Source organism: Mesoplodon mirus (genome assembly GCF_964341445.2).
Source record: "Mesoplodon mirus genome assembly, chromosome: 4".
Taxonomy (NCBI): Eukaryota; Metazoa; Chordata; class Mammalia; order Artiodactyla; family Ziphiidae; genus Mesoplodon; species Mesoplodon mirus.
Genome location: NC_138979.1, coordinates 94,835,555 through 94,851,956, shown reverse-complemented (window position 1 = coordinate 94,851,956; position 16,402 = coordinate 94,835,555). Strand labels below are relative to the sequence as shown.

Genomic DNA, 16,402 nt, shown 5'->3' with positions numbered 1-16,402 from the left:
CATATTATAGGTTCTTTGTTTGTTTGTTTTTTTAATCCAGTCTGACACTTTAAGTCTTTTGATCAGAACATTTAGTCCTTGATCTTTAAAGTAATTATTGATAGGTATGTACTTTCAGCCATTTTAAATCTTGTTTTCCATTTGATTTTGTAGTTCTTCCTTGTTCATTTCTTTTTGTTTTTCCTTTTGTGGTTTGAAGATTTTCTTTTGTAGTATGCTTGAGTTCCCTTCTTTTTTATTTTTGTGAGTCTTTTTTGTTTTTTATTTGTGGTTACCATGGAGTTCAAGTATGTTGACCCATAGCTGTATCTGTTTGCTTTAAGTTGGTAGTCATTCAAGTTCAAACCCATTCTAAAAGAGGTACATTTTTATACTTCCCCTCCCATATTTTGTGATATTATGTCCTATTTTACACCTTTATGCTTATCCTTTTACTACTAATTGTAGGTATAATCGCTTTTACAATTTTTGTATTGTTCTTTAGTATATGTATTGGCTTATTTAAGTGATCTTCAATCTTTTTATATATTTACCTTTCCTATTGTGATTTTCCCTTTTCCATAGTTACTTGCTTCTTTTCTATTTAGAGAAGACCTTTAAATGTTTCTTTTAGCATAGGTTTAATATTGCTGAATTCTTTCAGTGTTTACTTGTCTGAGAAATTATTTTTCTCTTTTTCTATTCTAGATGTTAATCTTACTGGGTAGTGTGTTCTAGTTTCAAGTATTTCCCTTTCAGGAGTTTTGAATATATCATGCCACTCCCTTCTGGCCTGCAAAGTTTCTGGAAAGAAATCAGCTGATAGCCTTATGGAGGTTCCCTTGTACCTGACTTTGTTTTTCTCTTGCTGCCTTTAGAATCCTCTCGTTAACTTTTGCCATTTTAATTGTGATATGTCTTAGTGTGGATCTGTTTGAGTCCATCTTGTTTGGGACCCTCTGTTTTTCCTGTACCTGGATATGTTTCCTCCTTTAGGTTTGTGAAGTTTTCACCCATAATTTCTTCAAATACATTTTTGATCCCCTTTTCTCTGTCTTCTCCTTTTGGAACCCCTATTATGTGTAGGTCAGCATGCTTTGTATTATCTCTTACATCTCTTATGTTGCTTCTGTGAATGAAAAAATGTTTTCTGCCATATCAGTAAACAAAGGATGTTGCAGCTATCAAGCCCCCCCACACCCCCACCCCTGACGGTGAGCCCTGAGGGAACTCAGGATGGAGACAAAAGGGATGCCCGCTGACAAGCCCTCAGCCACTGCAGCGACCTCCATCAGTGCACCCTGAGGAGACTCAGGATTGGAAAGAACAGGATACTTGTCCTAGATAGCTAAGGAGCATATCAAAGAAATAGTTTCAATGAGCCCAGACTCTTGCATCTTCCCATACATGGAAAATTCCTGAGTTTATTAACTTAAGGTATCTGGTTTTTTAAAAATTAATACTAATCTTTTGAAGTTCCAACTACCTGGTCTTTATTTCAAGAACTCCTATATATCCTGGCTCATCCCTTACTTCTTTGGAGCAGTCCCTTAGAGCTATCTGAGAGGCTGCGTCCTGGGCCTAAGTCCTCAGTTTTGTCTGCCAAATAAAACACAAGTCTCAACTTTTAGGTTGTGCTTTTTTTTTTAGTTGACACTCATTTTCTTTCATCTGTCTTTCTGTCTGATGTTACATTTGTGTGATTTTCATCATCCTATCTTTCAGATCACTTGTTTGTTCTTCTGTGTCATTTAGTCTGCTATTCATTGCTCCTAGATTGATTTTTAATCTTGGCAATTGAATTGCCTAATTTTGATTGGTTCATCTTTATAGTTTTTAGTTCCTTGTTACAGTGATCTGCTTTTCTATTGATAATCTTTCTTAATTACTTTAGCAATTTAATTACCTCTTTTTTGAACCCAGGGTTTAGTAGAATGGTGAGATCTGATTATTTGTTCTTCCAGGTGATTTCTCTTTTTCTTTTAATTAGTAGTTCCTCTGTCTTTTCATTTTACTTAACTTTCTCTGTCTCTGTGAATTTAGGAGAAACAGTTATCTATTGTGGTCTTGAAGTGGTGTTTTTATATGGGAGGATACCTGTGTAGACTGCGTGTATCTGATATTTTTGGTGTGAGGGCTGTTTTTGGTTCAGATGCCAGCCATGTCTTTCCTCAGAGTGTGCTGGCTGTTAGCCCCTTGATAGAGTATGTGGTTGATATTGTAGTATCGAGAGGCTATATGGATGTGAGGTGGGTATTCCTCTTTGCTCCATGGTTGTCACCACCATGTCAGGGGCAGGGTCTGCTCAATAGTTGTTGGAGTAGAAGCCCTGAGGGTTGGGTTTGATCAGGCTCCATTGCCCTTGAGTGCACCATTTGCCCTGCCCCAAAGGAGATGATTGCTGAAGCAAGTGAGGCCCACGTGGTCACAGAGGACTTATGTGCCACCTGTGTAGGCTTCTGTGGTTCCACTCAGAAGCTGCCCAAGGTCACGCCCCTTTCTGTTATGTTCATCCCAGATCTAGTACAAGGCTGTGGTGTGGAGTAAGCTGGGGTGGGGGGTCAGGCCATTGTGGCTGCAGGAATTGAGATGGCTGTGCTGCCACTTGAGATCTGGGTTGCCTCTGTGGAAGACTTCTCCCATGACCTGTCTGCTCCAGATCTAACACTAAGAGCCATGTTGTGGAGTGGACAGGCACTCTGCCTGGAAAATAACCACTGCATACTCCTTCCCAGTGCCTGTCTGCTGGAGATTTAGCACTTAGCTGCTGCACATTGTTGTAGTGCTACTCCATGTGCACTGATGCTGTCCACTGCATACCCACCCACTGCCCCATACATGTGCTGACAGTGGCTTTGCAGCTCCACCTGGATCACACCCCAGGCCCTCCAGGCTGTCTCTGCATAGCTGAACCTAATCTTTGCTCAAATCTCACATCAGGTTGTGTTGTGGAGTGAGTAGGGGCCAGGGTTTTTGCCTCTTCAGATTGAGAAGTACAGTGAGGCTTCAGCCACCAGTGCAAGGCTCTCTCTACCCTGATTGTTAGCAAGCCAGAATGTGCACACTCTTCATGAGTAGTGTCTAGGCTTCTCCAGCCTTTTTATCTGTCTCAGTGGATGTCCCAGCAGGCAAGGGGGCTTGTCTCCTCCATGTGGGATCCCAGAACTCAGATGCCCAGATTGTGGCTCAACCTGCTCACTCCCCTGGGTGCCAGTCCACCTGTGTGGACCTTCCATTCCTTACAGATCCCTCCCAGGAGCACAAGTCCCAATCCAAAGCCTTTTTATTCCATCCTACTCGGTCACGTGGAGATCTTTCTTACAGCTTTGGTTGATAGGAGTGCTTCTGCCAGGTTCCAGTTAGTCTTCCATGAGAATTGTTCTACATGTAGATGTGGTTTTGATATGTTTGTGGAGGGAGGTGAGCTCTACATCCTCGTACTCTGCCATCTTGATAATGCCCAATGGTAATTTTTTGGTGAAGAGGAGAGCTTTTTGCTGATTGAAGGTTTAGGGAATTAACAAAAGGCAAAAGGAGCAGAGTTTCTATAGGCTCTGGAAGAGAATACTAAGTACAGACCTCAGTTGTGACAATAAAATGAGCACTGGACTTAGGGTCAGAAAATCTGGATTCGAGTCCTTCTCATTGGGTCCCCTGGTTTCCACTCTTTTTCTTCATTCTTTTTTAAATGTTTTAAACTTTTTATATAATTTTTAGAGGTTAATTTCTATTTGCAGTTATTACAAAATATTGGCTATATTCTCCGTGTTGTACAGTACATCCTTGAGCCTATCTTATACCCAATAGTTTGTACCTCCCACTGCCCCCACCCCTCCCCACTGGTAACCTCTAGTTTGTTCTCTATATCTGTATGTTTCTTTCTGTTGTATTCACTAGTTTGTTGTATTTTTTAGATCTCACATATAAGTGATATACAATATTTGTCTTTCTCTGTCTGGCTTATTTCACTTAGCATAATGCCCTCTAAGTCCATCCGTGTTGCTGCAAGTGGCAAAATTTCATCCTTTATTTATGGCTGAGTAGTATTCTGTTGTATGTACACGTACCACATCTTCTTTATCCATTCATCTGTTGATGGACACTTAGGTTGCTTCTGTATCCTGGCAACTGTAAATAATGCTTCTATGAACATTGGAGGGGGGGTGGTGCATGTATCTTTTTGACTTAGTGTTTTGGGGGATTTTTGGATATATACCCAGGAGTGAAATTGCTGGGTCCCTGGCTTCCACTCTCATCCCCCCCAGAAACCATTCTCCACACAGCAGCCAGAGTGATTATTTCAAAAAGTAAATTAGATCAACTTATCTTCCTGCCTAAACCCTCTATTGACTTCCTGTTGCACCTAAATTGCACATAACTTCATTAGTGTTTGATAACTGGTTTTCTTGGAAGGGGGTTTTGGGAGGAAAGATAAGAGCCTTGATTTGTAGCATTTGCCAGTTTCCATGGTGTAAATACTCCCATTATGGCCAATATAAAGATACCAACTTGATGGTTAATAGCTCACTAAATTCCTGAAACCAGAACAATTCACTTTTATGAGCTGAAATGAGCTGGACTCAACATATCCCCTGCTGAAAACCCAGCTTCTTACTGTGGCCCTCGTGGCCCAGCATGGTCTGCTGTCTTGGTTCAATGTGCCATAGCCAAATACTACAGCCTGGGTAGCTTGAAAATCAGAAATTAATTTTCTTATGGTTATGGAGGCTCAAAGTCCCAGATCAGTGTCTGGTCAATTCAGTTCTTGGTGAGGAACCCCTTCGTGGCTTGCAGACGGCTGCCTTCTCACTGTGTCCTCACGTGGTGGAACGAGCTCTCTGGTATCTCTTCTTATAATGACAGTTATGACCTCACTTAACCTTAATTACTTTGGTAAATATCCTGTTGTCACATATAGTCACATTGGTGTTTAGGGCTTCCACACATGAGTTTTGGAGGGACACAATCCTGTCCATAACATCTTCATTCCTCATCATTTTCATGCTGTTTCACCTGTTTCATGCTCCTCTCTGATCATGAGAATGCAGTCATACCACCTGTGAGCCCTCAACTACTCCAAGCTTGATCCCACCCAAGGCCTTCTTACTTGCTGTTCCCTCTATCTAGAATTTTCTTCTCCTGATCTTGACTGGTTACTCTGTCAATCTGATCTTAACTTAAATATCTCAGATGATTTACCCAACCATCTAACACTAAAATAGAGCCCCGAAACCCATTATATCTCATCACCTGGTTTATTTCTTTCTCAGCTCTTACCACTATCTGAAATGGTCTTACTTATTATCTGTTAACTTATTTTCTGTTCAACATATAGGTAAAAGGAAATAGGCACTTAGAACAGGAACTGGCTACCTAGCGTGTGCTCAGTATAAGTTTATCAAAGAAAGAAATGAGTAATAGGGCAAGAATAAATTATTTTTGTTGCAAGACGGTAGTTACTTAAGCATTAGGAAAAACTTAATTCAGTTCTGGACATCTATAAAATTGGTTTCAGCGGTTTTGTTTTTAGTTGACATAGTTTAATTTTGATGTGGAAATGAGTGTAGATAGACCTCTTAGGACAAGATTAGGACCGTCTTTTCTTCAAAATGAACTATCTGAAAGACCACTGAGCCAAGAAGAGAGAAGTGGAGGAAGAAGAAGGAAAGATGCACCGGGCCATCCATTTTCCTAAGGGCCGTGGGAAGAGAGGACCAAAGGAAGAGCAAAGAAAGATCATGGACACTCTCTGAGACCCTTCGCTGCCCCTTCCATGTGTGGTTCTATCCAGTACTTGAGTCTCTGTCTAATCAAAGGATCCTGGGGGGCAAATGTTATACTCACTTTTACAAATGGGTCAAACTAGGCTCTGGGAAGTTAAGCCACTTGCCCCCTGACACATAGCTGGTAAATAGCAGAGCTAGGATTTTAGTCTAGGTTCAACTAGGTTCAGCCTTTGCCTGACTGTGCACGTCCACTGGAGGGAGCAGGCTCTTTTTCAGGGAAAACTCTCTGAGCAAAGAAACCATAGAAGTGATGATGGAAGATGCCTGAGAGAAGAGTTTTGTCGTGGGATCCTTCTTCTTAAGATATTGGGAGGCACGAAGGGACATATCGCATTGTCTGACTCCTTGTAAGAGTTTGCTGTGAGCATCAGAAGGGTGGAGAAAGCACATGGAATTGATCCCTATATCAGGAAGAAAGTCCAGGATTCCCAGGAGAGTTTTGTAGCACTTTCTCTGAGAAGGACAAGATGCCCTTTGGTAGCTTCTGTGAGCGTCACAAGTGCTGTGGCTCTTTGGAATCATACAGCGTGGTATTCACAGCCTTGGGGCAAGTGGCTGCTTGGCTTGGGGCTTCAGTGGACTGTTTGTGCAACAGAACGAGTACAGGGGAGGACGGGGTGCATTTTCTTCCAAGGCCTTCCCCTCAGGGTCCGAGGGGAGTTACAGCCATGCAGGGAACTGAAGACCTGACCAAACAGGAATGAAGAATCTATAAGCACAGGTGCAGAGTATGGTGAGTGAGGTCTTGGATGTGAAGTAGGAATATAAAACCCTTACCTGATCAGTGCTTCTGGAATTTTAACTTGCAACCAAACTGCTTGGGGATCACATTGCAATGAAGATTCAGGCTCGGCAGGTCTGGGTTGGGCCTGAGAGTCTCCATCCTAACAGGCTCCCAGGTGCTGCTACTGCTTCTCCATGAACCTCACTACTATACTCTTTGCTCACCTTGGACCACCTAGGTCTGCATCAGCATGACCTGGGAGCCTGTTGGAGATGCAGAATCTCAGCTCCACTCACATCTACTGAGTCAGGATCCCACACACGTACTTAGTAACAAAATCCCCAGGTGACTCAGATGTTCAAGTTTAGGAAACATTTCTCTAGAAACTGAGAAGTGCCAGTCATGTGCTGGGGAGTGGGGCGTAGTGGGTTGAAAAATGACACCCAAAATACATTCACATCCAAATCTCTGGAACCTGTGAATCTTACCTTATTTGGAAAAAGAGTTTTTTCATATGTATTTAAGGATCTTGAGATGAGATCATCTTGGATTACCTTGGTTAACCCATATTTACAGATAGATCTACTGAGGTTCATATTGCTGAGAAGACACCCAAATAATTTTCAGAATATGCACAGCTATGAAGGGAAGTTTGGCCAGGTGATATCAAACAGCTGCTGGATTTGGAGCTGGAATCCCTGGGGGGCAATCCTAGATGTGGCACTTATGGTGTGACATTGGACAAACCATGCAACCTCCAGTAGTTCAGTTTCCTCATCAGAAAAATGGCGACTTCTCTGCCTTCCTTACTTAGTGTTCGGGTGACTGGGTGCATAGGGGTACAAATGAAATGATGGATGTGAAAGGGATTAATGTTAGAGACTGTAAATGTCATGGTCCATGGTAAGCCCTTGGAGATGGAAAGCTATTAGTTGTGGCACATTAACCATTTATAACAATTCTTTCCCCTTCACACTTGCCTCAAAGACAACACACAAAGAAATATCACCCACACCTGCGTCATCATGGGCAGGGATTTCTCCAAAGTGACAGTTGATTTCTATTTGCCTGTTTTTGGTTGTTTCTAGAGCACTATGAGTAGTAAAAGCAGCAAGCTCTGTTTGGGGAAGATGGTAAGCTTGCCTAAGGGAAAGTGTTGGTGTCTAGGGAAAGTGTTAATTTCCACTGGGAAGGGAGGTACTAGTGAGCACAGTCTAGCTCATGGATGACTTTGGTTTGGGTGACACTGTATTTTAGAACATTGAACTTCAAGGCCTTTGGGTGAGACATGCTCCTTTTCTCCCACAAGCTCTGCTTACAGTTGGCCTGATCATAGGTGCCTCACTCCTCTAGACACCACTGTATAGGTAGCACCAGCTTCATGTGTGGGTGAAGTAGGTGCTATTATTTTAGGGGTATGTGGAAGGCAACACCTCCTTTCCTCCCTCCTCTCCATCCACAAGCCCTGCTTGCTGGTGCTTATAATTCTTTCAGGCAATGCCTTGGAAAAACAAAAACCTATGTTGGAAGGGAGGAAAACATTTTGAATATTAGCTGTGCTTTATAACATGGGTAGATAAGTTTAGCAGATCAAGAAAAAATTGGTGGGGGCAGGTTTTGATAAGAGAACTTGAGACACTGAGCCTGTGTGTTGGGGTTTGTGTGGGTAGGTTTGAGAAACTCTATGAAGCAGGTAGCAAAGGAATATAAGTGGATGGAAGGTCAGAATTTATCTGTAAAATGGGGGTGTACCTGCCTCACAGTATTGTTGGGAGAATTAAATGAAATGATTATGTAAAGGACTTAATATGATAAGAAAGTAAGTACAGTTACTATTGTTTTTCTTGGTCTGAAAGAATGAACACATGTCACCATAAACTGGAATGGGAAGGAGGCAGAAGAGTGAAGTGTTCTCACCTCCTCATCCATCCAGGCTGCACTAGGCTAGAAGAGGAAGCCTCCGTGCCTGTGTCTGGCTGGGTCTCCTCCATGCCAAACACCTGGCCATTTGGAAATAACTAGATGAGGGACTGACTATTTCTTTCATAGCTGACATCCTTGCCAAAAGAAGAGATTGCCTAACAGCTGTCTCCATCATAATGGGCTTCTTAGAACTTGTCAGTTTGGCCTAAATGGAAAGAATTTTATGGCCACCATAAGGTCTGGTTTGCCCCCTGTGTGTTTATAGTAAATTACTACTTTTTTCTCCACTGTCTAATTTTTTCATGCAGTACCACATCTGAAATGAATTGAAATTGTGCAAAACTAGAAGTGTTCCTAGTGGTTAGGTAATAGCTTAATGGAATCTGATAATTTCCAGTTGAGGCAGCTGATGGAATCCACAAGTTAATACTACCACCTTACACTAAGTGAAGTTTTACAGCACTTTCCCATGCACTACCTCTCTTGAGAAAGAGCCTCCAAGCACTCATGGAAGTGGGTAAGACAGGTAAAATCATCCAGATTTTCTGGATGAAGAAACTAAAGTACTTCCTGACTTAGATTCCTTGGGTAATGAGGCAGGGAATGAGCAAGACTTGAAAGGGGTTTACCCAACGCCACATGGGGGAGAGCCAGGAACCTGGGACTACACTCCTCAGCCTTCCAGCAGTGAGTCCTGTTGCAAAGGGGTGGCATGATGGAGGGGCCAAAACTTTGGGATGAGAAATGGACTAGAATCCAGCTCCTTTACTGGCTGGGTCCTTGAGGGCAAGTCTCCCCAAATCCCTGGGCCTCTGTCTTGTCATCAATAATGTGGGGCTTCCTGGGGCAATCATACTAACGTGAGAGCTGTCATGAAGCTTAAAATGGGTTTGTAATGTTGAAGCATCTGGCGCATCTTCCACTGCACGAAAAGAGGTTTCCGGGTGTCATGATCAGCCTAATTACTGAGCATCATCATTATCCGGCCTAAGGCTTACTGAAAGGTTGCCCTATACCAGACACTGTGCTGACAGCTTCACATAAATTATCCCGTGTAATCGCCACATCAAACTTATGAAGAATTTATTATCCTCACTGGATTGATGAGAAAACTAAGGTATGAGAAGATTAAACAGTTTGACCAAAGCATGCATTTAAGAAAAGGCTGAGCCCAGATTCAGGTCTTCACCACCTCCTTATTTACAGAGTCATTGAGCTGAAAGGAACTTTAAAAATCACCTGGGCCACAGGCTGAACTTCCATGTCTCATAACTTAAGAACTTTGTTACAAGAAATGTTTTATTAATAAATTAAAATACTAAGGTTTGTGAAACATTCGCTTTGGTTTATAATTAGAGTAGATTTAAGGTTATTTTTGCAGTAATTCTTATATTCTTATAATAATTTTGACTTGTACTTTGAAATGCTTTCTTGGTGGAAGAGAAAGAGGCAGGTATACCTAATGGGCGGGGCTTGATGACCAAGTTGTCTTATGTAAATGTAGTCCTTTTGTCTCTTGACCTGGTGGAAACAGGGTATGGCAGCGACTCCCTAAATGTAGGCCAAAACCTGCTAAAAGCTGCAGTAAGGGAATGAGTGATACCTTGTTTGAGTTGAGCCATGGAGGGTTCAGCTCTTGACTTTGCTTTTTGAGCGAAGTCCAACTGAAAGTACTGCAAATTACATTCAACTCCTTACTTTGACAAAGTTTAATTTAGCAAGTCTTTTTGCAAATACAGGTGAGAGATTCAGTCCCAGAGACCAACTGATACAGGAGATTGAAGAGGGCCCAGCTAACATTCTTTCCAATGGGTCAATGCCACACACTTCTATGGAATATTAGCACCATGAATGGTAAGGGGTGCTGCTTAGAAATAAAAAGTGACAACTTCCAACTGGCATTTCCCATTATGTGGGATCTTTCTGAATGAGATGATTTTCCACTTGTGGGAGTGAGGAGTAAGATGTCAATGAAGGCAGAAGGGAGTTTATAGAACATCCAAAGACAGGAGACTGCAATTGTTCTCACAATTTGAAAATGATAGAGCCCTCATATGCATTCATTTCACTAATAATTTATACATCCTAGTTCTTTGAGAGCTGGTGAATACAGAATACACAGCACATTCAGAGTGACAATTACGTATTTAACAATGAGGCAAAATTCTGAAGAGAAAACAGAATTTTCAAATATATGTTCATCAGCCCACTGAAAAGTCAATGATATTCCAAAATCCTTAAGCCTGTACAAACATATGAGGTTTGTCAATACAGGACAAACAGAGTGACAAGTTGAACAATTGCCCAGATAATTTGTTTCTGGGAGAGTTTGCTTAGATCATGCAAACTAGTACTTTCCCTCTCTCCTTACCCCCCCACCCCTGTTTTCCCCTAGCGCATATATATATATATATATATATATTTTTTTTTTTTTTGCAGTACGCGGGCCTCTCACTGTTGTGGCCTCTCCCGTTGTGGAGCACAGGCTCTGGACGCGCAGGCTCAGCGGCCATGGCTCACGGGCCCAGCTGCTCCGCAGCATGTGGGATCTTCCCGGACTGGGGCACGAACCCGTGTCCCCTGCATCGGCAGGCGGACTCTCAACCACTGCGCCACCAGGGAAGACCCCCTAGCATATTTTTGTATCTGCATTTATCTATATACAACTATATCCACCTTCCATTTCACTTTGACTGTATAGACAGACTATGGCCTTGGCTACATATATGCACATTAAATACAGTAGTTGTTCAAGGGAATTAGATGGATGATGTACACTGGTCCAAAGTCTGTTTTTCTCTACTGTGCAGCTCCAGCCAAGGACAAAGCAAACTGTTTTTTAATAATCAACAAGTGAATTAATGAAGACACACTAAGTCTAAAATCCTTGCTTTTCTTTCAGGGATCTGAATTGTTTGGATACTCATCTAGACCTGACTACAGACATATCCAGATACACAGATATATTTCCACATATGTTTACATCATATAGATGATCCAGATAATTCCAATTTCAAATATTTGCTTCTTTACTAATACCCATCCTTGAATTCTTAGGATACCTGCTTCCCCTTTACTTAGTTTCTGGGTCAGTTAGAATCTCTGAGCCAGAGTGTCAATTCAGTGTTGATCTTGAAAGTAAATATGGGGAGAACGAATGGGGGATGGGCGTGGATTCCAAAAGAAAGAAAAAACCTCCCACTCTCAGGAGTTTACACTCTCATTTTAAACTCAGCTATTGCCCTATTGCAAAGCAGCAGGATAAGAAGAATATTGAGGTTGACTCAATGAAAAACATTTACATGTTTGTAAATGAGTTTAGTTTTTTAGTTTTTAAGTGGCATTCAGCAGATACACTCTTATAGCGATATCAATATAACACAAGGAAAGTAGTATTTGGAAATTTCACTCATCTACTTGATTCGCCCTGGAGAGAAAATTCCAAGGTGTGCATTTTTCCAAGGCTATATAGTGATCCAATAAACTAGATAAATGTTAGATCTCTAAGGTAACTGTTAAATCTGAGGTAGGATAAAATGTGATTGCAGGAGTTCTACCCTAGCCATGTTCTCTACTGATCTGTTGCTTTTGGCTTTTGGGGTCATGGAAAGAAAGAGAGGGGGAGAAATGTTGAGGGAGAAGGATAATGGTATATGAGGAGCACTCCTTAGAAGTTTGAACTCACTGGGTTATAGAATTAGGTATAGATTCAGAGACTTCCCCTCCCCCAAATCACTGAAGCTGTGGTAAGAATTAATAGATGCCATTACCTGAAGTTATTTCTTGGTTACTGTACTCCTGGACCTAAGTAACAATGCAAACATGAAAAAAGGAATGTTATTTTAATTTGAAATGCATTGTGTGAATTTTTTTTCCTACAGCAGATAAATGGTACTAATTATATATTTTACTCAGGCTATTAATAAGTTACTTTGTATTACCTGAATCTACACCTATTGTATCAGAGGTGAGTGGCTGAGGAATAAATTGAGAGACTGGGAAAGGGTAGTCTTCAATTTAACTTTTGCCACAGACAAATCACATGTGGATAAACAAGAGTTAATTGAATGTAATTCATAGGAAAAGTCAAATGCTAAATTTGTAAGCATTTCTCCAAGGGTATGGATATTGTAGTCCCCAACCCACTGAAAACCAAGTGAAAGCGCCTTTTGAACCTAGGTACCCAGATGTTGGCCTGGCCTTTGTAATCGAATTGAGTGCTTCTGCCCCAGTCATTACAGAGCTCCCATCTCAGGGCAGGACAGTGAGGAGTCAGGCATGAGTCTTGCTGATGGCTTGTCTTTTCCAAAGCATGTTTTGTGGAACTGGGCCTTTAGGGCTGCAGTTTCCTGCACAAATCTTGGCCTCCGTATTTTCTCCTGCAGTCTGCTTTCTGGTTTGGATGCGCTCAGATGACCGGTGTCTCCTGGCTCGCTGACAACCCACAGGAGGTAAGTGTATAAAAGGCCAGAGGCCATGGTTGTTCATGGGAGGAGGACTATGTGGCAAAGGTGGGTGGTTTCCATGTGGAATACTGTTGAGAAGTGCTCCAGGGCAGGGACTGACCAAACTTTTTTAGTGGTCGAGGCACTTGTCTGAATTTCTTGGGATGAAAATCATTCCCAGCAGGTCGCTGGTCTCATCCGGGTGCAAGGATAAGTCATGTTTCTTCTGCATCTTTTCAACACATCGACCTTGCAATGTCTGCACATGGAAGCGTCTCAGAAGTGTGACCAGGGTGACCTTCATCATCACCATGGCAATGTATTTTCCCGCACAGGCCCGGGGCCCAAAGCCAAATGGCTGAAAGTACCTGTAAGGAACCTAGGAAAATGATCAGACAGTTAGCCAGAGAAGTAAAGGCTAGAGTCATGCATATCTGTTTGATTCACCCTGAAAACACTGTGAGTCAGAATGCTCGGTTTTGGCGACTTGACCATACTGCTCCTTCACGGAGAGGAATGACTGTAACTCAGATAAGCCTCTTTCTCCCTCCAGTTTGATTCACCCTTTGTGATACAGACACAACTTCAAACAATCCCCTGTTTTGCTTTTCATGTAAATACTCAACTAGCTCTGTGGGAAGGCCATGGCTTTACTGCTGTTCTGCCAGTCATTGAGGCAAAGATTGTTTTTGTGCCAGGCTATATAACATGATGACAAGGACTAATGTAGGCAAACTTGTGGATTCCCTGTCTATTAGTGCCAAGGATCTAAATATTTTTAGATATACAAATATTTAATGGGACACCTCTGCCTGTCTTGTCCCCATTTGGACTCACATAGTGCTTGACACTTAATACACGCTCAGTAAGTTATTTTTGACCAATTGCCAACATGGTGTGGCTTGCTTATATAGAAATGGAATGAATTAGACAACTAGTTTAACTAAGATCATATTTCCATATGCAAATGGTAAAAGGGGGCACAGAGGGAACTATCTGGATAATTCAGGTTAAAAAAATCTTTGCCTAGAATTGACATAATGGAGGCAGAATCTCCAGTACACCTCAATTACAGAAAAAGAACAAGCTGAGGCTCTTCTAATTACAAAGTCTTATATAGAATGAGGCCTAGTGCTTGTGGAGCCATTTGGGAAACCAAAGGCCCACTGCAAAATCCAAATCTTTTCTTCTCATTTGATTTCCATCTGAAGCAGAAGTGGATTTCCTTGACTTAGATGATGCTACGGCTGAATCCACATGATGACAAGGTGATAAGTTTAAATGGAAAAGTTAAGTTTAAATGGGTTAGTTAAAGAAAATTTGCCTCATTTTAAGCAAATTAAGTGCCTGAATTATTCATCTTTTGACCTATTGTGTGGCCTCCATGATAACATTTCTGAGAGCTGGAGAGCCAGCCTCCTTGACTTGAGGACAGACATGGTGGTCGTGTTCCAAGCTAGGGGAAATGTGTTTTCCTGGTGAGGTGTGAAGAGAATGAGTAAATAGAATGAAATATACACGGTGCAAACACAGAAACAGGATTTAACAGTTGACATTTTCAAGAGTGGCACAGTCAGTTTTAAGGAAGGGCTCTTACATTCCTGGCAAAGTTTTCAAGAGTAAATTCATTGGGCTTGGGGAAAAACTCGAGTCTATGCATTCTTCCAATATTCAGGATAATGTTAGTCCCCTTTTTCACTGGGTAGCCATCGATGACATCATCCTCTAAGGCTTTGCGCATGACCAGGTCCACGACAGGCTGGTACCGCATGCTCTCATAAATAAAGTTTTCTACCACTTTTAGTTTTTGCATATCATCAATCCTTATGTCTCTTTCACCTGTAGAAGAAGATAAAAACGACAAAGCTCATGTTAGTTTCAATATACAACTTGTATTAAAAATCCTGCACTTTCCATAGAACAGTTTGCTCTTGGCTGAAAAAAAAATTATATCTATAATTCTAATATAAACCAGCAACCTGCATAAAATATGTTATGTTTGGTCCACAGGGTGTCTTATGAAAATTCAGATTTGAAGTCAATTATCTTAACACCTGGGCTTTTCATATAAAAGTCTAAATTTCTAGAAAAATAAAAAAGGTAAAATGGGACCCACATTCCCACATGGCTCTGCAGTATCATGTAGACCTACACAAACTGCTTCAAACATTTATTTCTGCTTCAAACATTTATTTATCTGCCACCTCTGTGGTTCTTGAGTTTTGTCCCCTACTCTAAATTCTAGAAGACATTCATTCCTTCTCTAGTCAAAGTGAGATGGTAAGTTTAATCAGGTTCAAAGAAATTTTCTCTTCTGGTATCCTGTGCAGTCATTTGTCAGAAAATATCACTGATAGTCTCTCCTCCTCATCTCATCAAGAACAACCTGGTGTGGTAGTGTGGCAAGAACCCCCTCTCCCCACCACAACAAAAGGGGTGCCTCAGATCAGCCCTGGGTGAACTGGGGATTGACGGATCCCTCGATGTCTCAGCTTGGACTCACACTCGTCAGAGAGGTTCAGATTACTCTCAGAATTGGCAAAACTTCAAAGCATCCTCAAATGGGGTACCACTTCTGCAGAATCAAAATCAACCCAGGGTCCTGAGGCAGCTCTGTCTCCTGTGCAACTATGTTATTCAGGAGTGGTCTTACTTAGAGAACTCTAACCACCCAGCCCCTCACATACTGCTCTGTGTACACTTAAGAGTTTAATGGGCTGTGCTTATCTCGGGTGGGGGGAGGTAGAGGGTAGATGATGGAGTAGGTAACCAAAGGTGTACCCTTGGAAGTAATTACCAGGCATGCAGGTCTAGAGGGAACATGTACACATGTGCTAGTGGTTGTTTGGGCTTTCCATCTGTGCAGAGGTCTGTTGAAGCATCAAGGGAACATCATGGGGCACAAGCACTTTTCACCTCTCAGGGAAATTGTGTCAAAGGTTTATTATCTCAAGAGCAATTTCCCCTGTGTTGCCTGTACCCCCATCAGTCTGTGACTCTCTCTCTCACTCCACTGAGCTTGTTTCTTGAATTCTGTTTTTCTCACGAGACTGAGAGCCCCAGGACTGCAGGGATGGCACTGGCTTGTTCACCGCGGTGCCCCTGCACCTGGCACAGGACCCATAACCTGAAAAGGGTGCTTGAGAAAACATTCCAGAATTTGAAACCCAGATGTTATTCTGGCTCCTTGCTATCTACCTTCCCAGGCAGTGGCCCTCCTACGGCAATGCGTCTGCAGAACCCTTTCACATGTTTAATCCTTGTATGAAATTTCCCCTTGTCATCTATTTCAAGCAGCACTCAAATGGTTTTAAAGATTAATAAGATAAAAAGTTTAAAAAATGCATAGTGCCTTTAAACAACAAAATAGGTTGTTTCACAGAGACCTGTAAAGTCAAGAAAGAAAAATCTGTATCATTACTGATACCCCTTCGCATGTGTCTGCAATGTGTCCTAAAGAGATTACTTATGTGAAGCACATTCCAAATAAGGGATTCTGTTTTCTCCGGAAAGCAATTCTGACTTCTTCTCAACGTGGCAGTGTC

General features: G+C 41.9%; 1 protein-coding gene across 1 annotated transcript in view; it reads right to left on the bottom strand.

The window, feature by feature from the left end:
• Positions 1-12,987: 12,987 nt before the first annotated feature.
• Positions 12,988-16,402, bottom strand: part of LOC309803268 (aromatase) — a gene marked incomplete at its 3' end in the record, with an annotated part of 33,173 nt that continues 29,758 nt past the window's right edge. The window contains exons 8-9 of the mRNA XM_082619275.1: positions 14,455-14,696; positions 12,988-13,236 (exon numbers count right to left, since the gene is read on the bottom strand). Coding sequence (XP_082475401.1) covers positions 12,988-13,236; positions 14,455-14,696 — 491 coding nt within the window. The remainder of the gene's footprint in view (positions 13,237-14,454; positions 14,697-16,402) is intronic.